Here is a 22,788-nt window from a genome sequence, read left to right on the forward strand (position 1 = left end):
AGTTTCATTAATAAAGGTTGGAATATAATTTAAGATATTTTATTATACGATCTAAAAGTTTTTAGATTTTTTATTTCCATTTTATCCCCTTGATTTAAAATGCTAACTTTTTGACCCCAAAAATGACTAAAACACAAGTATTTGAACTTTCTAACTAGTCAAAGACTTAGTTTTATTTGAGGGATTCAAAAGTTGAACTTTCGTCTTGTTCAAACAAACTAAAGTTGCCAGCACCGGGTTAAAATAGAAACAAAAATAAACTTAAAAGCTTTGGACCACGCCCTGAAAATTCAAAATATGTAAATTCTTTCTTCAATGCAAGGAGTTAATTCGGGTCCCTAAGTAAATTTCTCTCGATAAATATAAGGAGTTATTTTTAGTAGAAACCAAAAGTCAAGTGGTTTCGTAGTTCATATATTTTGTGTGATTCTGTATGAAAGGCTATTCTTCATGAACTTTGATTATATACGAGTGCTTTTGGATATTGTTGCATGTTAAAGCACAAGATAGTTCTCTTATTCCACATACCATTCCACAACTTGAAGGTTAAAAGTTTGTCTATCATGTGTTACATGAGAAATTTCATTTGGTTTGTTATTATTATTCTTTTATATTTATTGCTTTATTTATAAGAGCTACGCATATTTCTCTATTTACAATAGGGTGTGGTTTGTACGGACCAGAGGCTTTAAACAATCAAATTTGGCCCCCACCTTCAAATAGTGTCGAGAAATATGGTTTCAATGTTTGAAAGTTTTGTGATAGCCTTAAATTATTTTCTTATCTTTAGTTATAAAATTTAAATCTTCAAAATCAGTGTAGATCGAGCAGATCTATGAAAACTTAAAAATCTTGAAAATTGACGATCTAAAAATGCGTTACAAGATGCACTATTTCTAAAACTTGAAATCCATTTTTTTTTTATGTCCTTGCATATTGATGTCGAGATGATCAAGTTGATGATATTTGGGTATCAAAACAACCTCTTCTAATGAAAGTATTAAGGTAGGCTCCAATTTGATCGTTTAGAGCCTAGGCTCTATATAAACTTTTCCCTTTACGATATTTTACCATGGATATAAGAGTTTGTCTATATGTGTTACATGAAAAATTTCATGTCGTTTGTTATTCTTACTATTTTATATTTATTGTTTTATTTTGGCATTATTTATAAGATCTATGCATATTTTTATATTACAATATTTTACCATGGATATTTGTGTTAATGTTTATGTAGTATGATTGGAAACCAGATATCCATACCTATTTTTATCCGGTATCCTTTAAAGAACTACTTAAATGCTAATTTGACACCCCAAATGTCCCCTTTAAGTTCAAGTTCCATAACGCATAAACCTCATCCAAATTAGGCTACATTCCTTTTGAGATTGTAGTAAGTACCATAAAGGTCCTGTTTGATTCCCTAGAGAATGGGTAATTTTTTTACAAAGATTAAAACACGAATGGTTGGTCACATGAGCAGGGTTTGATGGAAAACGTTGTGATGCTCTTGTTTCCAGCGCAAATCAGAGAGACCTTCAAATAAAGATCCCCAGATCTGGTACTACAAACTCGTTATTTTATAAATGATAGAGAAGTGGGATTAATCGAATTATAAACTTGGGGCTGATCTATTCAAAAGTGAATAGATCCCTCATTAGATCATTGGTAGAGCCGGCATTGATCTTTGCATAAAATACTTGAAGAAAATGCTATCAAATTAATTCAGATCTAATAAAAATAATTGAAATAAAATGAAATGGTAAAAAGGGACTTCCTTGACAGGGCCAGCTGGCCCGGGACACTGGAAGCTATGAAGCCTCACACGTATTAGGACCGCAGTTAAGTTTGCGCTCTCCTTTTTCTCTTTAGAATTAACCAAGACTTGGCTTGTTTGAATTATGGTTACGAATTTCACCTAGGGGTTGAATCTTGAAGATATGTTTCATAAAATATGGGTTAATGATCCTAGGAGTCTAGGTTTAGGGTTTCATCTAGCCTCTAGGGATTTTTCTCTCCAACCATTAAAAGGTTGTGCACAAGTATTTTTATAGACCTTAAATGGTTGGCACACATTATTTTTTATATTTTGCGTATTTGCCAACTCGAATCTCTAGTTTGATGGTTAGAAGGCTGTGTGACACAAAGTGTGTCACTCAGATCAGAACGGGGCCAAGCAAACACACATTGAGTTGTAGAGCCAAAATTGGACCAGATTCGATGAATTTTTCAAAATTATATTGGCAACATAAAGTGTGTCCCTTTGTTTTGTCAACGGATCTAGGCAACACTTTGTGTCGCACAACTCGAATCTCATGAAAATATGGGATTTCGATCCGGGCTATCAATCATGCATTTTTTTTATGATCACCTTCTAATTTTCAGGATAAAATGTGATTTTTAGCTTATTTTTATTATTTCCAAAATGGGTAAGCCTTTAAGGATTGGGGATCATAGGATAAGGACTATGGACTATGGTGCTCGATGGATGGTTCGGGGATATTTTAAGTAGTGTAATTCTAAGATTGGAAAAATGATTGAAATCTACTAGGTTAAAAAAAATGAGTGTCTACAGCTCTATGGTCCTTTTAAAATATCATAAGCGACTATTCACCTTTTGTTTGGCGGTTCTTGCTTCTCAATGACTTTTTGTCCATGAGAAATGCTCTTTGAGAGCTACATTTTCTTTTTTGCTTTTCGCTTATTTACCTATTTCTCTTCTTTTTTTTTTCCCTTTGATTTCTTTAAAGAATTTTTGGTTCATTTAAAGTTGCTGCATATACAATTCACAACCCTTTAAATTACAAAATTATAAAAGTTAATGTTAGAGTAACTTGAAAAGTGTGGATTTACTAATTATGTCGTTTTTTTTAAAAAAAATTACTTTTTGTGATATCTTGATGATCAAGTAAGGATGTTTGTACAAATATCACTAAAAGAAAAAGGGCATTTTTGTCATCTTCAGAAGCAGTAAAATTGAAATTGTTACTAAATGACAAAAATGCGTTACAAATAAAGTTTCATAACACTAGCTTCAAATATCATTGATTTTTGTAAACATTTGAACTTTGTCTTTCTTGTTGATTAAATTATACAATAAAATATTTTTTTCAAGAAAAAGTAAACCGCTTTTTTGTAAATGCACCATAACTTCAATCTAACAAGAAGAAAGGCCTATTGGCAATATATTTGAGAAACTTTTTTTTTTTACTGCAGAGAGGGAAAGGGGACTTATGTTGTTCTTCAATTTCGGAGGGGAAAAGAAGGTTAGGGGTTTATAGAGAAAAAGAGGCGTTCCAATAGAAAATGCTTCCAAAAATAAGCACAATTGAGACCTTGTGTTTCTTGTTGTCCCCACCTCGATCTGTAGGCGCGATCTGGACCATCTATTTAACGGACCATGTAGCATCCAGGGGACGCACAACTATAGGTGCATCCCCCCTTACACACCATAACCGGACCCTTTTTCATTATCTTTCAATTTATTATTTATTTTTTCATTTTATTTGGATCAATATTAATCTATCGATTTTATATCTACTTTAGATGAGATCTAGCGAGTACGACTGGCAATCCATAGATGATGAGATCATAAAATTGATCCCATTGAACAATAATTTGGCTTGAGATTTAAAAAAATCGCCTTCTCGCAAAGTAAATACTTCGATTACTAATCGTTTTTCTTACTTTATAATAAGTTTACCTGCAAATCTGAAAGCGAGCTTTGAGATTTTCATCTCATATTTTGCGTATAAACATGTTTTTTTTCCTCATTTTATTGGGGTAATTTAGTGGGGAAAGACAAGCCCCTACCCGTTTACCGGTTTCAATTTAATTTATCTTTTCCACTAATGAGATTCGAATTTGGGGCATGGATAATTGTAATTTAACTAACAGTTACTTATGTGAACATTTTTGCAGTCTAATCACGCCTCTTGTTCCATTTCATTTGGTGGTGTGGTTGCTTCTGAAACAAGGTGTAAAGCCATTGCAGTGGATTCCCCTAGGTGAATATGGTGCACAACACCCAAGCTTTTTCAAATTGAAATTTAAGTTGCACGTTGTTGGGTGATTTCTAAAGCAAAATTTCACTAAAACACACGTCCTCTTTTGTTTTTTCTTTCCCTCTTTGTACTATGCTTAGGTTGCTCAACTTATAGAGGCTTGTGCACCTAGAATCCTATAACAAAGAAAGCCTTTATATGCTGCCACTTGCTGATATTTTTAAATCCACATTTCCTTATGCCAATTTTACCCGATCTTTATTTTTCTTGGTACTCAAGAGTGTTTCTTAAGGTGATGGCGCTTTGGGGAAACAAAAAAAAAAAAAAGATACCCATTCTATCCAAGTGGTTGCTTGTGTTTGAAATTGCTAGCTTACGAGAGAAATGTATGGGTTTAGTTTCACTAGGAAAAAAATTACGAGAATATAGAACATATTATTTCATTTTTTTTTTTTTTTTAGGTAATTCAGTGGGATGACGAGCCCCTACCAATTTTTAAAATCATTAGTGGCTTTTTAATGTGTTAAGTGATACTGGAAACCTAGACTTTAGTTGGGGCACAAGTGGTGCTACCACCACAACCCCAACCCCATTCTCATTTTATTTCATGCTTGCAGCACTTGAACTATATATAAGTTTCTATATTGCTTTATACTGCATGTATATCCAGTGGAATGGGAGTTTTGTGTACGTTACCCATTCTGTTAGAGAATTGTTGGACTTTGATTCGACCCTAGTGGATGGGTGGAACCCATGGTATTAGATTAATTGTTATGGGGTGATTGTACGAGAAAATCGTTTTGGACCGGGTTTGTTCATTGAAAGCTTATCCAATTTGATGTGGTTAACCACTTATGGTTAATTGCTGGTAGGAATTGAGCGTAGGATGTAGTGTTGCAATCGTCAAAAGCTAACCAATTAAGCCTGGGCTCTTTTCCTATGAGGGAACCTCTTTAATAAAAGGGGTTATACAGAGAAATGGGTAGGTTACACGTAACCTCTCATGCCCCTTTTTACCTTTATCCTGAAAGGAAATGTTACCAAGAGATGCTAGAAATAGAGATGTTACCAAAAAACCCTAGAAACATATCCCCTTACTGGCAAAGGTGAGAACTCTTAAGTCATCCATTAAAGCTCGAGATTTTCGTTGTGAACCATCTTTTTAGTTCTAGTAATCAAGTAGGGAGGCCTAAGGGGGCTACATCAAATTCTTAATCTCCAAAAGGAACAAAAAAAACTAATAAGGGACATCAGATTTGGAAGAGATACGTAGCCTCCATTCAATCCTTGCATGTGCCACCATTCAATCCTTGCATGTTTGAGTTTTTTTTATCATTTCCACCGCATTGAGACACCAATGGTTTTCTTTACATGGGTACCAGAGCAACTCAATGGAGGTTCACGATTGAATTTAATGAATGTCCATGGCTCAAAGCTTCTTTGTTGAGTTTCGCTCTCAGATCTAACTGTCGTGCATGGTTCAAAGTACTCTTAATGCCCTACTTTGTACACTGCATGATTTATTTTTATCCTTTTAAATATTTTAACCCCAAGAACTAAATGGTTTCAGAAAAGTATGAGATAAACCTATAACCCATAAATTTTTAGAGTTCTTGGGCTTTTTACTGCCTTTTTTACACACTTTTGCAGAAAAAAAAACATGCTTTAGAAGGGCCTAGATAAACGCTAGACTGCATTGTCCATCTTAGTGGTAAGCTGGACTAGCCTCCAATACCCTCTGCAGGACCATTGCAGATAGATTATACCCCAAGACCACTATAATAGGAGGTCTTCACTGACCATGGTGCCAAGGTGGTCAACTGAGACCACAATGATTTGGTAGTCCTATGGACCACTCTACTGAGGTAGTCCTGCCGGATCATGTTGTTTAATCAGGATAAACCAATCACCCCTTTTGAACAAATCAAGATATCTCAAAATCCCACTAGATGTAGTGAGAACTACACCACAATGTTTTCAACACTCAAATAACATGACCAAGATACAATAACAAGTGTAATATAATTGGGAAAAATATAAGAACAATAAAACAAGCAATATAAGAAATCATCAAAGCACAACACAAATGAAATTAGAGAGGGACACACATATATGTGGTTCACCCAAAATAGGCTACGTCCATGGGCAAGACGGCAAATGTGTATTCACTATCAAGAAAAAACTTACAAGATTGGGATTATGTAGAGCTACATCATACAATCTCAAGGAATGCTCAAACAAAGAACTTCCTACCATAAAACTACTTACAATCGATTCTTTTCTTTGATTCACCGCAGCCACGAATAAATATCGGAAAAAATGGCCTAAGATGAGCCCACATGGTGGTGCTAGGGTTATGTCGCAAAAGCCCCAAATTTCTCCCCAAAACTCTCTCTAAGTTTTCACCCCTTTTTTCTCATGCCCGCACGCTTCTCTATTCCCTCACTCATCTGCGTCTCTCTCTCTCTCTCTCTATATATATATATATATATATATATATATATATATATATATATATAGCTGCATGTAATTGCGCACAGCCTTAGTTTAAAATTGTACATAGCTTGGCATCCAGATGTCAGCATAGGATTATTATAGTTTTGAGATAACTCGCGAAGCCAAGTGCAACTGTCAGGTGCCCATGGCTAAATGTGTTTCTCAAACCCTTGTTAGCATAGAAGCCCTTTTTGTGTCACTTCAACACATTTTTTTTGCGACGTGTTGACCCACAACATTGAGCAAAACTAATCTTGGGGGTTTTCATGGGCGGTGTCCATCATTAGATTGCAATTTTAGCCAGATTTTACATCAGCAATGCAAACACTCACTTGTGAAAAGGGTTGGGGTATCGAGCCTCTAAAATTTTACTTGATGATGATTACTAGCTCTGGTCTGTAGGGCTATACAAAATTTCAATTCGAGTATTTTGGAGTTTTGACTATCTCAATCATCAAAGACTTAAGAGAGTGAAAGGTGCAATAATACTTTATATGATCGTGTAGCCATATATAAAAAAACTAAATTGTCTATGCCACTGTGATCTTATCTTGTTTCTCATGTGACAGACTACCATGGCATCCAAGATTGTGATTGTTATTCTCCTCAAGGGAAAGAAATTGAATGGAAAGAATTATGACATGTGGCATTCATAAGATTCAGTACCTACTTAAGGAGCAAGGTGTGCTTGAACACTTAACCACTAGCATGACTCCTCCCAAGGAGGGGACCTCGGCCTAAGTACTCGTGAAATATAAACATAACAAACATGGCTCAAAATAGATCATTTTGCATGCTTCAGAATGTGAAGTAGCAAGCAAAACAATCTGATTGGGTAATTTGAGACTTATCCAATAGCCAGGGAGATGTGGCAGGTGTTGCAGCTCCATTTTGCTAGCACCTCAGCCACTAGATTGTGTACACTCATGAGGTCATTCAAGACGTATACGATGCCATCAAATATCATAGATGATACATGATCTGAGTGCTACAGACAATGTGCTAAGTGACGAGCAACAAAATATGGTTGTCCTTAAATCACTTCCACAATCTTAGGAGAAGATGAAAATTATGATGATAGATGATGAGAATGTTAAAACATTTATTTATCATTCTCATCATCTTGAATTGAAGGCTGAGAAACTATTTCAGTAGATCTATCTCTCCATAAGCTATAATTCACCCCACATTTTCTATGGATATTTTAATGTTTTAGTTTGAAGCATAAATCCTATCCCCACATTTTCTATGGATATTTTAATTGTTGAATTTGAAGCATAAATCAAAAAGGATTTCATCTAAGATTCTTCCGGACTTGGCTTTACATTCCATGATCTCAGAGCTTTTTGATATGAAGAGGTTCCTCACCACATACTTCAAGCCCTCCCTTTAAATCTCAAAATTTCTCCAAGGAACTCTACCATGTGCACTCTTACAGGGTTTAAAAACAAATGATGCCTCACTCCTATTGTCCTAATCGACCATGAGAACACTCCCACTACCTTCCTCTAGTGCAATAATTTCCTCACCATCCTACTTCTAAGATTTAATCGACTCATAGAGGTCTAAGGTCATCTGAGATCACTTCTTACTTTGGAATTTTGACTCGATGAAGTTCATATCACTGGATTCGATCTTTCTCAATCCACCCTCTTCAAACTCATAACAAAGAGTATATCCTTTAGAGTTTTCAAGATACTTGATAAAACTACACTCTATGAACATTATGTCTTGTTTACTATTCAACTGAGATGGGGTATGAACAAAACAACTGACCCCAAGGACGCAAATGGGATAATTCAGGTTTTTGCCCATCCATAATTCTTAAGGGATTTTAAGCACAATTTTAATAGCTTCATATTCAACAAAGCATCTCCCTAAGAACTCACTAGGAGATTTGCTTATACCATCATGGACATGACCATATCCATAAGGGTACAATTCCTTCTCTCTGCAAAACCACTTTGATGTGAAAAATAGGACATTGTTTCCTTATGACGAATCTCATTATCTTGACAGAACTTCTAGAATAGTCCGGAGGTGTACTCGTGCCCACTGTTAGTTCTAAGAACCTTAATCTCTTTCCTAACTGGTTCTTAACCTCTGACTTAAAGCTCTTAAAGTAATCAATTATATCATATTTATGTGAGATGAAATGAACATAACCATAATGTGGGTAATCATCAATGAATCTGATGAAGTACTAGGATTTGTCGTAGGACTTCATAATAAAGGGACCTAAATGTTTGAGTGCACAATTTCTTAGGATTTATGTCGATCTTTGAGCATTAGAAAATGGTTTTTAAGTGGATTTTCCCATCAAACAAGATTTTCTAGTAGATTTGCCCATTTCACATGGGTCTTCGTGGTTTTTTAAATGGATTTGCCCATCTACTCATCTTATCTTTACTTATATGCCCCAATTTAGCATGACACATCATAGAAGCAAAGACATCATCATGTACAGATGAAAAAGAAAAAGAAGATAGGAAGGATGATGCATAGCATGAATTTCAGGAAGAGAAGTAGATGAAGGAGAACAAGAACAATCTTCCATATCCCTCGCAAAAAGTTCGACTTTACATCTACCAAAATTAGAATTATTTTCAATTTCACTTTTTTATTTTATTGCCCAAAAATGAAAACTAAATGTCCTTCAAGAGATTTTAGGGATTGAAAGTAAGCTCACCATCATCCTAGGGGCAGAAAAGCATGATTCTAGATAGAAACTCTAACTGATAGGTCCCCATTCCCTCCACGTCCTCAATTATTATTTCCTATTAATATCTTCAAATCTTCTATTGGAGCTTACTGAACCTCAACAAACTCTTTTCGTTGCTCCAAAGTCAACAATCCAATTGTTAAAAAAAGGGATATGCAACTAGCACCTCTATACGCAAACTAGCAAAATCAATAGAATAAATGGTTTGTTCCTTCTTCTACTCAGTACATTCACGAGGGAACAGACCGGTCTTCATGCATTAAAGCAGGTCAAGGTTGACATGTCCTTAGGAGCTTTCCACTTAGCTCCCCTTCGCTTGGTGCTCTGGCCTTTAGTACCCTCAATCTTCATTTCTTCTTTATTGGGAGGATTGTTGTACTTTGGCTTGCCTTTAAATTTCTTACCACGCTTGAGCTTGCCTGGCTTGACATAATGGCTGGACCGCTTATACTAGGCAGAGCGAATGTAAAATCACGCAAAAATCAAAATAGAAAACTAGGGAAACATGGAAAATAGAAAATAAATTGAAATTAAACTAAATTAGGAAGATAACTTACCTGGACTGAGCAGTGGCCTGAGACACCTGGAACCCGAAGTTGGGGCCCATATTAGACCGATAATGCTATTTATTTTGTTCTCCTTCTCTGTTCTTGAGAACTTGTTAAATAGTATCAAGAACATGATCCTCTTAGGGTTTGATTTTCTTAGAGCATTGTCTTCGAAAGGATTTTCTCAAATTAGGGTTTCAAATTTATCGAGAATTCAAATTTGGCTTGGGGTTAGGTCACCTAGACTTTTCCAATGTTTCTTTAGTGTTTCTCTTGGATTAGGACTTTAGGGTTAGAATTCTAGCCTAAAGGTTTAAACTATGGGATTCTAGGTTCTCTAAGATCGAAATGCTTAAAGGTCTAAATTCTAATAGAACCTAGAGGGTAGTTTAAATAGGGTTGTGATTGAACTCTAATTTGATTAGTATAAGGAGTTCTATGTCTTTCTTTCAGAGTTTTAAATCTAAGAGGATTATGCTTCTAAGGCTTTTAGATTAGTCAAACCCCATCGTTCAACATAACTAGAAGTCTCTAGAAGGTGGCTGAAAATGTGTTGCACGGTTCCCTGAACTTTCTAGACTCTATAATCGTTAGCGATGCGATACGCATAGCTGGGCTCATTTGGAGCATCGCTGAACCAAACCCATCTCCAGATGATTCTAGAGATTCTTTGGTCTATTCTGGGGTAGTTTGATTGAATTTGGACTTGTTTCGAAGGCCACACTTAATTGTTTTCTATGCTATTTTGAACAAATCTAGATCAATCAAGATATCTTCAACTACATTTTAACATATTTAAGTTGGTTTGACTAGATTTAGGTAGATTTGGTGGTTTTACTAGGGATTATGGACTTTAAGCTATGGTGCACTAAGGTAGTATGATCCCTATGGTTTTGGCTTATAGATTTCTCAGAATTTCAGAGTTTTAGGATGAGAAAATTAACGAATTTTAAAATTAGGTGTCAAAGTTGCCCCTATTTGGCACACCCTGATATTCAAAGAACATGTATGCGACAAACAAGTAGTTACCTGTTGTCAATATTTGATCTTTTTCTTACCTAATGCCAAATGGCTAGAGGGCGCACCAGTCCATTTTTGGAGCATTCTCAAGATGCGTTGTTATCTTACACAGTAAGCTAGGGCATGTCCATCCCAGATTTTATTTTACCTGAACTTTTTTAGGATTTTTCTTTATATCGATTTTTCATCAGACTTTGAACTTGATTTTCTAGCCATGCCACTTGATTTTAGGCTTTCAAATTTCTCAATTTTTGAGTTTTGAACTTGGCTACTTTTTCATAGTTCCATTTTCCCTTTCAAGCTTGATTTCTTTCAGAGGTTTATAGTAAGAATGTCTTATTAAGGAATTGTAGCTCATTATTCAAGACTTTAGAGAAGGTGAGAATGCAGTTACATCATGTACGGGCTATCCAACTCTTTCGTTTTAGAAAATATTTTCACAAATTCTATAATAGGGAGGATTTTAAAAACAGAACCAAGTACAAAGTGTTATGATTTTAACAAAGAAATTAAAGTGTTTGGAAATCACAAGATACAAAATTTTAAAAACAATGAGGTTAACCGTTTAATCTCATGCCATTGTAGAGAAATTTTCAAAAAAAAATTTCTCAAAAAAGAATTTTTAAAAGGTCTTTGAGGAGAGATTTTAAAAAATTCTATTAAAAACATCAGCCTTACAATTTAACCACTTGTGACTTTTGGTGGTCCTATGAACTTGGTCAACCTTGCCTAAGACTTTCAAGACCAATAATTATCAAGTACTCCATCTTCAAATATCTAGTCCTTATGTCGCAATCGAAAGAATATTTCTTCGAGGCACTCAAATCTACCAGTAACTTGGAAGACGAGAGATATTGTTCTCAGTACTTGGGATCACCTTGATTTTTAATCTCGCACCCCCACTCTGAACATTTGAAATTTGGATGTTCAAGGTCCTTCAAATTTAGTTGGAAAGATCCTTAACCGTAGTTTGTCAGAATAATGCCCTTTGGCTTTGCTTTCTGCACTAGGCCAATTTTGACTTGGACCATCTAATATTTTATTGATTTTACTTCTTATGTTGGACCCTTTCTTTTCTTGACTTTCAGGAAATTTGGATTATCTTTCATTTTGCTTTGGATTTTGTGAGCTTTCATAACTTTAGGATTTTCTTTTTCATTTGCTCGTCCATGGTTTCTTTTGTATTTTCAACTCAGCGACCGTTTTTCCAATGTTCAGAGTTCTTTTCCAATGTTCAGAGTTCTTTTTTCCAATGTTTATTTGGTTTGACTTTAATGGGTAGTTGAGGCATTTGACTTGAAACTTTGGGCAGATTTTCCTTTTTGGACTTTTAGCTTCAAGATTGGGTCTTTTTGTTTTACTTTGCTCCTTGCTCTGAATTGATGGGACTGGTTTGTTGTGGTATTTCACCTTAGGAACAGGTAACAACTTCCTTATATCCCCTTGGAAGTATGATCATCTTTCTTGCTCCTTAGGGCAGAACCGTGTTCTTTGGTTACGTAGTTTTGGACACGGTTTTGGTGAGTCAGCTGATTCACCTATTATTGTGCTCCCTTGTCTAACATGTCAGAAAATGTTACATCCACTAAAAGGGGATGGATGCCAAAAACTGTTACATCCATTAAAAGTTAAAATAGATGGTGAAGAAAGGAATTCAAAAAAATAACATTTAAGTTTTTTGAAAAAGAAAAATCCTAAAATTAGATTATTGTTATGGTTGAGATTATTCAACTCTAAAATTTTGGATTGAAAATACATCTTTAAGATAGATTTTGTAGGAACGCTGCATAATAATTGTGTGAGTAAGCCGACTCACCATAAACCATTTTTCCCTTAATTTTAGGGTGTGGTTTCTACAAGGTTGAACCTTAAACTATCCAATTAAGGCATACCTCCAAAATTAATCATACCATGTAATTTTGGAGTAAAAAATTCTTAGGATTATTTTAAAATCTATTTTTTTTCTCTAATTATAAAAATTTAAACTAAAAAGGTATTTAAAATCAAATAGATCTATGGACTTATGAAAATCTTGAAATGTACGGTTTAGATAATGTGTTGCAAGATGTACTATTTTTGAAACTAAGTAGAGAGTTTTCAACATTAAAACAATATTTTTCTATAGATTTTTGAGGTGCATCTTTAATTCTATATTTTAAAGTTACAACCTTATATAAACTTTTTCTTTAATTTAATGTCCTCAATAAGAAAAATCGTAAGCTCCTAAATCCACTAAAAAGGATTTTATGAAAAAAATAAAATAAAAAAATAAAATAAATTTTTGGCGGGAAATTGTGACATCAGCAATACTAGCCGTCAAGAGAAGTACGGTCCTATATAGAGATGATAATGGCCAAAGATGAAGAAGAGCATTCTGCCCATGTAACGTCCAATGGACGTTACAGTTATGCCTTCTGATGGGAACTTAGAAAAGCAAGGGTCCACACACAACTGTGTGTCAATTTCAAGCGGCTGTGCTTGATTATCTTTCTATGTTCAGAGATTTGTTTTGCATTGTTCTGATATTTACTTAGTGAAATGGAGTTACTGTTCTTTGGCTAGTGATTGTGGACAATGTACAGCAATAACCAGAGTGCCATATGCATTTTTTAAAATCTCATCAAAGGTCATTTCTAAGAAGCCAATATTGGATTGTTAATGTCTTCATTTAGGGAAAAGATCGATCCAATTTTCCTTTTCTTTGAAGATTTAAAATATATGTTACTCTCTTTGTTATGAGGTTTGGTTGTTTATGTATTGTTGTTCTACAGGGAAGTCGAAGATTTGCCTGATATAGACTGGGATAATCTTTCCTATGCCATTACACCAACTGACTACATATATTTGACGAAATGTGCTCGAGGCGAAAATTTTTCCGGTGGATTACGTTGCTATGGAAATGGAACAATTGACATGAGTGTATCATCTGGAATTTTAAACAATGGTCAGGTTAGTTGAGACTGACCCTAATCATGTGGCATTTGTTTTCTATTCATGTTCACAATTCTCATATTTTGACCTTGGAAATCTTTTTTTGTCTGACCATACTTTAGATATATGTATATTGGACTAATTCTCATAATGTTTCTTGTTCTCTTTTATGTGCTGAACGTGCATTTGCCTCATTTTGCAGCTGGTCATAACATGTTTGATATTTTTCCTCCTTGAATGGCCAAGGCAAATGATATATGTATTACAGGCTAACATTCTGTTTTGTTTATGATATTTGTGGTGTATAATAACTAGGTTTGTTCCTATGTCAATTACATCAATTAATTGGCTTCTACCATGTGCATTTTGTTGCCTATGATAGAAAAGCTTGAAGAGAAAAGGAACGAGAATAAGAGAAAGAAATGCTAGAAATCCCCCTTGATCTAACTTGGCGGAGTGTTTGCTTCTCTTCATTAAGTATGTAATTGCATTGTACAATAATTCCCTTGACCATGATGACCATGACAAAAAGGTGTAAGGCAAAATATAAATCGCTACAATCAGACATTATACATTAAGTACATATTCTCAACACACCCCGTCAAATTGTACATCGCATTTGAACATACAATTTGTCCTCTAGAATGCTGTCACTTGTGAGTCCTTTGGTGAAGATATTACCAGTTTGATTCTCTGTCCCAATATGTTCGACTTGAATCGCCTCTTCTTCTATCTTCTTTCGCACAAAATGATAATCAACGTTTATATGTGTTTAGTGCGATCACGGAAAATAGGATTAGCTGCGATAGCTAGTGACTCTGATCATTATAATGAATTTTTGAGGGCTGCACCTTACATCCAAGTGACCAATGCCCTGTATTCAACGTTTGTGCTTTATCTTAGAACAATTATTTGTTTCTTGCTCCTTTAGGAAGCGAATTTTCTTCATAAATAATCACAATATCCTAAAATTGACCTGCATGAGTTAGGTTCTCTTGCACAATCTGCATTCTAGTAGCAATAATGGAAGTGACATGTACATCTTCTACATGATTTCTATGATGTGTGATGCCTTGATTAATAGGACCTTTGTTATATTGGATATATTTAAGGATTCCAAATGATCATTGGTAGGAGCATGCATAAATTGGCATACCTGATTTTCTACAAATGCAACATCAAGACGAGCAAGGGTATTATACTGAAGCGCATTTTCCATTCTTCTTTATTTTTTAGGATCATCAACTATTTTGTCTTCATGACTTTTTAATCTTTTTTTAAGCATTGCAGGTGTAGCTGATGGTTTGAAATTCAACATATTATAGTGTTCGAGTAAATAAAATGCATATTTGTGCTGAGACACTTGAATGTATCCCCAGTCTGTTCCACTTCTATTCCCAGAAAATATCTCAGCCCTCTTAATCTTTCAACTTGTCATGGAGAAATCTCTTGATATTTGCGATAAGGTCAACGTGTGGAGAAGAAAGCAATGGGCCTAGAGGTAGGTGCATGGAAATGTGAGCATGGGTTCCATAGCCATGAGGCACACAATGAGGGCTACAAGAAAGATATTTTCAATCCAAGAAAGAATATTTTTGCTCACTGTTATATCACAAATATCCCAGAAAATTTCAGATACAAGTGCTCAAAGAAAATAGGCCAAAGCTATTCCTTGTAGGAAAGGTCACGGACGCACTCTAGAACCTCGATCCCATGATTCCAACTAGGGATCCTGGATGGAACACTGATCCCTATATTGTGATCCTCGTTCCTTGCGGGTTTAAACTATAGTTACCCGAATTGCATACCAAGGTCACGATTCCGAATCGGAATCGCGATTCTGTGGTTCCCAGGATGAACCACAAATATGGAAAATAGGAATCACATTTCCTAGTTTCATGGAATGCGTTCCAAATTATTATTTTATTCTCGATCCTTGGAAGGTTGGAATCTAGATTCCATATCAAAGAATTTGCGATTCAGAGATGCACAACAATGTGATTCAACGTGTGCGAGATGCCGATTCCAGTTTTTTAGGAATCGCAAATCCATGTCACTTGAAAGCGAGTTCTACATCATCAAAAGACGCAATTCTTAGATGCACCAACCAATATTTCGATCAACATCGGATCAAGTTCTAATGACACGTAATCAAGATTCAAATGCAAATGTCGAATGAAATAGTTTTTCACATTGTATGTTGTGGGACGAGCTTCAGAAACTGATTCTATGTTATTGGAGGAGTTCCAGGAACCCGTTTGTATCATGTTACAATTTTGTAAAAGGTTAAATACTCATGATTTGGGTTTCAAGACTATGATGTTGTGAGAACCAAAAAGCCTTAATAAACTTTCAAGATGAATCCATGTACAATAATCTTTGCCAAGTTATTCAACGGATTTATTAATCTATGAGTCACGAAGTGGGTGGCAGTCTCACCTCAAGGTAAGAAGCTTGGGTGGTAGACCCACCTCAAGGTAAGATGTTCATATTATAACCAAATGCTTATTGTTGATCATTTATTGTACCAAGTAAAGGATTACTTTGGGCAGGTTTGGTGGGTGATCAATAAAATGCTTATAATGATCATCTATGGTCTAAGTAAAGTGCTTAACATTCATTGTTGTATATTTGGTAGAGCATGGACTTATACCCCTAAAAGAAAAAAAAAAAAAAAAAAGAGAAAAAGGAAAATGGGTTAATGGTGATCGAAATTCCTAGCCACTTACGATCTTTGGATTTTGAGAAAAATGCAACATCTTGGTCTTTCAAGCTAATACCAAGCTTTGGTATTATCTATGGTATGGTATCATCTATGTCTGTCCCTAATCATCTATGTAAAACATTAAATCTTTTATCCCAAAATACTTCTTTCTTATACCAGAGGGGATGGGAGCACGGTTCCTGAATTGTGGGAATTTCGATTCCCAATCGCAACGATTCTAATAATGTAGGAATAGTTATTCCTGTTTTGTCGGATCATGATTCTAGTAGTCATTGAACTATGTGGGGTCATTTGTGAATCCTAAAAGGTGGGATACTCGATTCAACATGATGGGATACTAATTCTTACAAACAAAAATCATGGTTCCTATTTTATTGGATCACAATTCCGATTATTGGGAATCATGCCTCTGATGGTTTTCATTGTACGGACAGCAATTTCGAGATTAGGAATCATTTGACATCGGAATCACAAGCGTTTCCAACAACTATAGGTTGAACCGCAGTTCTCAAGTGTGTGATGCAGTTGTATTCGGCATTGATTCATATCCACTGATTCAGGTATAGTTACCCGAATCGTGTATCGAGGTCACAATTCCAGTTCAGAATCACTATTCCATAGTTCCCAGGATGAAACACGATTATGGAAGATAGAAATCACGTTTCCAAGTTTCTCGAAACAAATCTAGATTGTTATTTGATTCTCGATTCCTGGAAGCTTGGAATCCATTGCAGAATTTGCGATTCATAGTTGCACAATAATTCTTTTCAACGTGTTGCAAGACGTTGATTCCATTTTTTTAAGAAATCTCCAATCCATATTATTTGTAATCTTGATCCATATCGTGAAAAGGCGCGTTTCACGGATGCATTGAACAATGTTTCGATCAACATCGAATCAAGTTCTAATGACACGAAATCAATATTTAAACACATGTTGATTGAAATATGTTCTCAAATTATATGTTGCCAGAGGAGGTCTAAGAACCCATTCTATGTTACCAGAAGAGTTCCAAAAACCCTTTCATTTCATATTACATTTTGTACAAGGTTAAATATCCATGGTTTGGGTTTCGGGACTGTGATGTTGTGAGAGCCAAAAAGCCTTAATAAACTTTTGATTTGAATCCATGTAAAATAAGATTTGCCAAGTTACTCCACAGATTCATCAATTTATAAATCACGTAGTGGGTGGCAGCCCCACCTCATGGTAGGACATTTGGATGGTAGCCCAAATAGATGGGAGTGCTGACAAAGATGTTGTACTAAAAATATGGACCTCCAGATTTCAAGCTTGTAAGAGATTTAAAAATTTAAATATTTTCTCACAAAATATCTTGTCTCATATACCTGAATTGTGGGAATTTCAAATCCAAATCGATGGAGAGAACGATTCAAATAATGTAGGAATCACAATTCTGATTTCGTTGCATCGCGATTTCGGTAGTGATTGAACGCTGTGGGGTCATGTGTGATTCCTGATAGGTAAGGAATTCGATTCCAGCATAATGGGATATCGATTCCTACAAATAGGAATCATGGTTCCTATTTTATGGGATCGTGATTCCGATTATTAGGAATCATGCCTCCGATGATTTTAATTCTATGGATGACGATTCCAATATTGGGAATCATCTAGCACATGCGATTCTGTGACTTCAATTCTTGGAGTGAATTGGAGTCACATGCATTTCAAACAACTATAGATTCAGGTTTGTACCCAATGGGACTGTGAACCCACACATCATTCGCGATCCCTTAAAACTTACTATTGCGATTTCTTCTTCATGGAATCATGCTCCCCTATAACAAGGATCACTCTCTCCTAATTTGGGATCGTAAGGACGATGATCCTAACCATAAGGAGCTTCCAACAACGCATGGTTCTGCCGACCCATGCCAGTGTGGGCTCCCAGGAACTAAGGCCAAAATTATTCCAAGTTGCATGGAGATGCAAGGCACATAAGGGTAACTGGACTAGTAATGAAATATAGCAACAAAGTGGACTAAAATGAGCCAAGGGAGAAGATTTACCTTGCTGTAAATGGGGCTTACAGCAAGCCTAACAATTCCTTACAATGAGGAGAATGGGGTTCTTGTGCTGCTAGGCTTAGGCCTTCAAGGTGGTGTAGAGACAAGCTTCCATAATAAACTCAAGGAACTCTCCAAGGTGGGGTGTGCCATTCCCTTCTATTGCTCTTTCTCAAAATGGGCTCAAGTTATGCGAGAGAGTTAGGGCAAGCGACCTTTTATATGTGGTTCCTAGTGGTGGGTTTAATTGTGATTGAAGCTTAGCTTTTGATTGCACATTCCAAGGGTTGAGAGAGGCTCTTGATCCTAGCCAATGCCATTCTCTATGGTATTCATCGGATGGGTGTGATTAAAACACCTTTATCACCAAATTTAGCCCTAATTACCTCCAAATTTCCTATAACTGAATTTCTGTTTCATTTTCCAAACGCCCTAATTTTGGATGACCCTTTAATCAACTTTGATCTTGAAATCAATGGGCTTGGTCAAAACACATCAAGCCTCCATATGTAGGGTGTCCTACTCTCATAGCTTTTCCTCTTACTTGCTCATCAAGTTTGAAATTCCAATTTTTCATAAAGTAAAAACATCACCTTCATTAGAACCACTTCACACATGTGGTGTGGTGTCATGAGGTGTGTCGTAGTTCATCAGGTGTTGTTATAACACGCACATGTTGTGACATACAAGCAATGGTGGCTCAACACACCACTAAATCACTTTTTCTTTTTAAATCCCATTGGCTAATGTTCCCAAAATTAAAATCCGATATTTTGAAATTATTTTTTGCATAAATGTGCACACACACATACATGTGAAAGCTCCATAAAGAAAATTACACATGACCCACTTGTGACTGTTCGTGCACATGCTGTGAGAAGGCTCAATGTCAGAGATTAGGCTCATGTCCTCTCTAAGCCTAGTTTTCTCATATAGGGCTTACACACAATAGTTACTCTAACACAAAAATTCTGGGGCATTATCTCTTGTCCCTTATCTCATACAGTCATGAGGTGTACTCTCACCGACCTTGACAAGAGGAGACCCTCAAACCTCTTGGTTTCATTGAAGATCCAACACACACTAGCCTCATGACTTAGGGTTTTAGGACTTTCTGGATCCTAGTTAACAAAGAAATTGGTAAGTAGCATTCCATTTCACCCCCATCGTGACTAGGGGCTATCATTGGACAAGGCAATCAAAGCCTTTAAAGGCCATAAGTCCAACACAATGCCCTGGCTCTTTACATAGCCTATTGACTGACTCATGACTGCAATGAACTAGAAGGTGATGCCAAATATTGACATCCTTTTTTTTATGACATGAAGTGACTATGGTTCCTTCCTTGATTCATCATTCAAGACATATGAGCGTCCTTGTCGAATCCCCTCAGGCAACATTGTCCCCGGTTATTGGATCCTTCAGAAAACTAGAGGACAATGTAAAAACTAATTTTGACTTATTTTGATGTGTCAATTGAGAAAAAAAAAAAAGAGCCTATGCTTGATTTAAGGGAGCCAAAACACATTATTCAAGAGAACGGGACCTTTGGAACAATTTACAAGAATATTTTCAACATGCTGCATGGGGAATGAGAACCCATCTCCAGTTACTACATAACCACTACTAGGATAAGGTGTAAGAGTAAGAATTTTATGAGTATCACCTATAACATGGTTAGCTTTCCCACTGTCGACAATACATGCTTGATCATCTGGTGAAGAAGATAACCTGGATTTTATCGAAGTGTTAGGGTCAAACAACGTTTTTTTTGAGAATGTTAACTTGTATTTAAAAAAAGAATTTACATGAAGAGTAAGCTACTTATGGCATCCCTCTACTAAGTATACAAGATAAAACCAAAAGAAAAGAGTACAAAACTTGAAGGAGAGAGAAGCGTATTCATAAAAGATAAAACTATTAATGAAGTTCTCCAAATACTCTGGTGTAGTAAGCTGTTCGGACCGGCTTTCAGTATTTGAGGAGCAGCTACGAAGGGTAAAAAGCATTTGGAGAGAGCTATCAATGCAAGAAAACAATAACCCGGGAGACCAAACTTTTGAAGTCCTTGGTCGCCAGTCGTCTATTGTGGTCGATGGTGTGGCAGGCCGAAAGTCTTGTAGAATTAGAAGGTGGCAACCCTCCTGCTGGGTACTCGAAGTACAAAAGCAAAGAGCGAAAAAAGAGCAGAATCTCAGGGGGAGAGAGAGCTAATATACCAGAGTAGGCATCCTGATGTAGATCAAAATGCAGATCACGATTTGGTTGTTCAAAATTTTAATTTGATGTGTGTTAATTTTATTTTTAGAGATTAGGTAGACGTTTTATTTTTATTTTTATTAAGGTTAATTTGTTAGAGATAGGATTAGTCTAGAATTCTTTGGGTTAATTGATAAAGTCTGTCGTTATAGATTGATTCCGTGTGTTTTTCGGCAAGACAATCTTTTGTTTGATAAAGTCAATATAGAGTTTGATAAGTGGTTTAATCGATTGTAGTAAATCTTGGAGTAAATATTTAGATCAGTTTTAGAGTTAGCTTTAAGATTAATGTGGGTAGGAAAAGGGGTTTCCTTTTAGTAAGCAAATCTTTAGGAACATAAAAGATTTATTTTAGAAAGATTTTGGAAAGAATCTAAAATAGATTTAGTTTAGTAATTTCTTTATTTTTTAGGAAGATAAACAAGTCCATCTTTTTTTAGTAAGTATTAGATTGCGTTGGAAGAAGAAGTACGTACAATGCAAGGTGGATAAGTTTTGTTTTTTAGGAAGCATGATCTTAGTTAATAAAGGGTATTGCTTAATTATTAGAAGATAAATACATGATAAGAGAAATCTTCGTAACGACAAGTTACGTGAGAGAGTCTTAGGAACTGTAAATGTGTTTTTTGTTTATATCTTTTATATTTGCTCCTATATTGGGATGGAGGCATGGAAATAGGAAGTTAGGGTTTATCTTTTAGACACAATAGATAATAGTTTTTAATAGTTATCTTTAGGGGTGTGAATGCAAAGGCCTGTAAAAAGGACCACGTGAGTTGTAATTAGAGATTGAGTTTTATGGAATGAAGAAAGTGCTTCTTGTAGAGAGAGAGAGGCCCCTTTGTGGGTGTTGGTTCTTCTCTTGTTTATGGGCCTGTGCCAGAATACTCGTATTCGCACGTTTTGTTCTTTCTTCTTGTGATTTCCTTCACGATTTTTTTTCTCTCTCTTAAACACGGTTATTTTTTCTGGTGTTGTTTGCCGATAAATTTCACACTGCGTCACATCCCACATGTCGGGTAGTCTACAATGCAGAGATTGAATTTTATGGAATAAAGAAAATATTTCTTGTAGAGAGAGAGGCCCCTTTGTGGGTGTTGTTTCTTCTCTTGTTTATGGGCTCGTACCGGAATACTCATATCCGCGTGTTTTATTCTTTGTTCCTGTGATTTCCTTCACGATTTTTATTTCTCTCTCTTAAACGCTGTCATTTTTGCTGGTGTTGTTTGCTTCATGATTTCCTAAACTTTTCTTGTGATTTGCTTCACGATTTGTAAATTTTATACTGCGTCAAGTGGTATCAGAGCCTAGATTCTTGTGCGATCGCGTGGTCTTGACAAGGTATCTTGGTTCGTGGACCTCCTCGACAACAAGTTGCAGGGAATTAGCTGATCCAAGGAAAGTGGGACCTGCGTGAGATAGAGAACGAAAATGAAGAAATGACTCAGTGCTTGGCACAAAATACAGCCCCGACATACAATGATGACAGTAGTGAGTCGGAAGCTGCTTTCGAGAACCCATTCCATACGCACGCTCTGCGTCTGGAGCACCATGTTAGGGATAACAGATCTTGGAATCTTGGTGTTGAAGTTGATCTACCGGAGTTTGTAGGAGGATTGCAAGCGAAAGAATTTATTGATTGGGTTGATTCTATCGAGCGCATGTTCGAATACAAAGAGGTGCCCGATGATAGGAAAGTTAGGCTCGTGGCCATTGAGCTTAAGGGTCGTGTATTAACATGGTGGGAGCGATTGAAAAGGTCTCGAGAAAGACAGGGAAAATCGAATATATCTGATTGGGAAAAGATGAAGAAAACATTTAAGGGAGCAGTTCTTGCCCTTTAACTATAGCCAGACAATGTTTCAGCGACTTCATACCCTTCGTCAAGGAGGGCTGTTCGTTGGTGATTATACTGAGGAGTTCCATCAATTAGTTCCACGGAACAACTTGTCTGAGACTGAAGAGCAGCTAGTTGCTCGATACATAGCGGGATTGTGACAATTAATTCAAGATGTCCTAAGTTTACACCTTCTATGGACTGTTTCAAAAGCCT

General features: G+C 36.0%; 1 protein-coding gene and 1 long non-coding RNA gene across 7 annotated transcripts in view; both read left to right on the forward strand.

The window, feature by feature from the left end:
• The window catches only part of LOC18445575 (branched-chain amino acid aminotransferase 2, chloroplastic), a 74,035-nt gene that overhangs the window by 917 nt on the left and 50,330 nt on the right, over positions 1 to 22,788 (forward strand). For 2 of the 6 annotated variants that reach the window (XM_011629247.3, XM_088852695.1), the window contains exons 2-3: positions 3,922 to 4,007; positions 13,562 to 13,739. In XM_011629247.3, coding sequence (XP_011627549.1) covers positions 3,922 to 4,007; positions 13,562 to 13,739 — 264 coding nt within the window. Of the gene's footprint in view, positions 1 to 3,921; positions 4,008 to 12,992; positions 13,417 to 13,561; positions 13,740 to 22,788 lie in introns of those variants that run through there. The other 4 variants (XM_006855712.4, XM_088852696.1, XM_020674258.2 and 1 more) reach the window with 2 other exon arrangements.
• LOC148779428 (uncharacterized) lies at positions 14,832 to 16,409 on the forward strand. The gene is made up of 2 exons (XR_016045162.1): positions 14,832 to 14,914; positions 15,012 to 16,409. It is a non-coding gene; the product is annotated as an uncharacterized LOC148779428 (long non-coding RNA).

This window comes from Amborella trichopoda, chromosome 12 (genome assembly GCF_054954075.1).
Source record: "Amborella trichopoda isolate Santa Cruz 75 chromosome 12, AtrichopodaSantaCruz75HAP2 v2.0, whole genome shotgun sequence".
In the NCBI taxonomy this organism is placed as follows: Eukaryota; Viridiplantae; Streptophyta; class Magnoliopsida; order Amborellales; family Amborellaceae; genus Amborella; species Amborella trichopoda.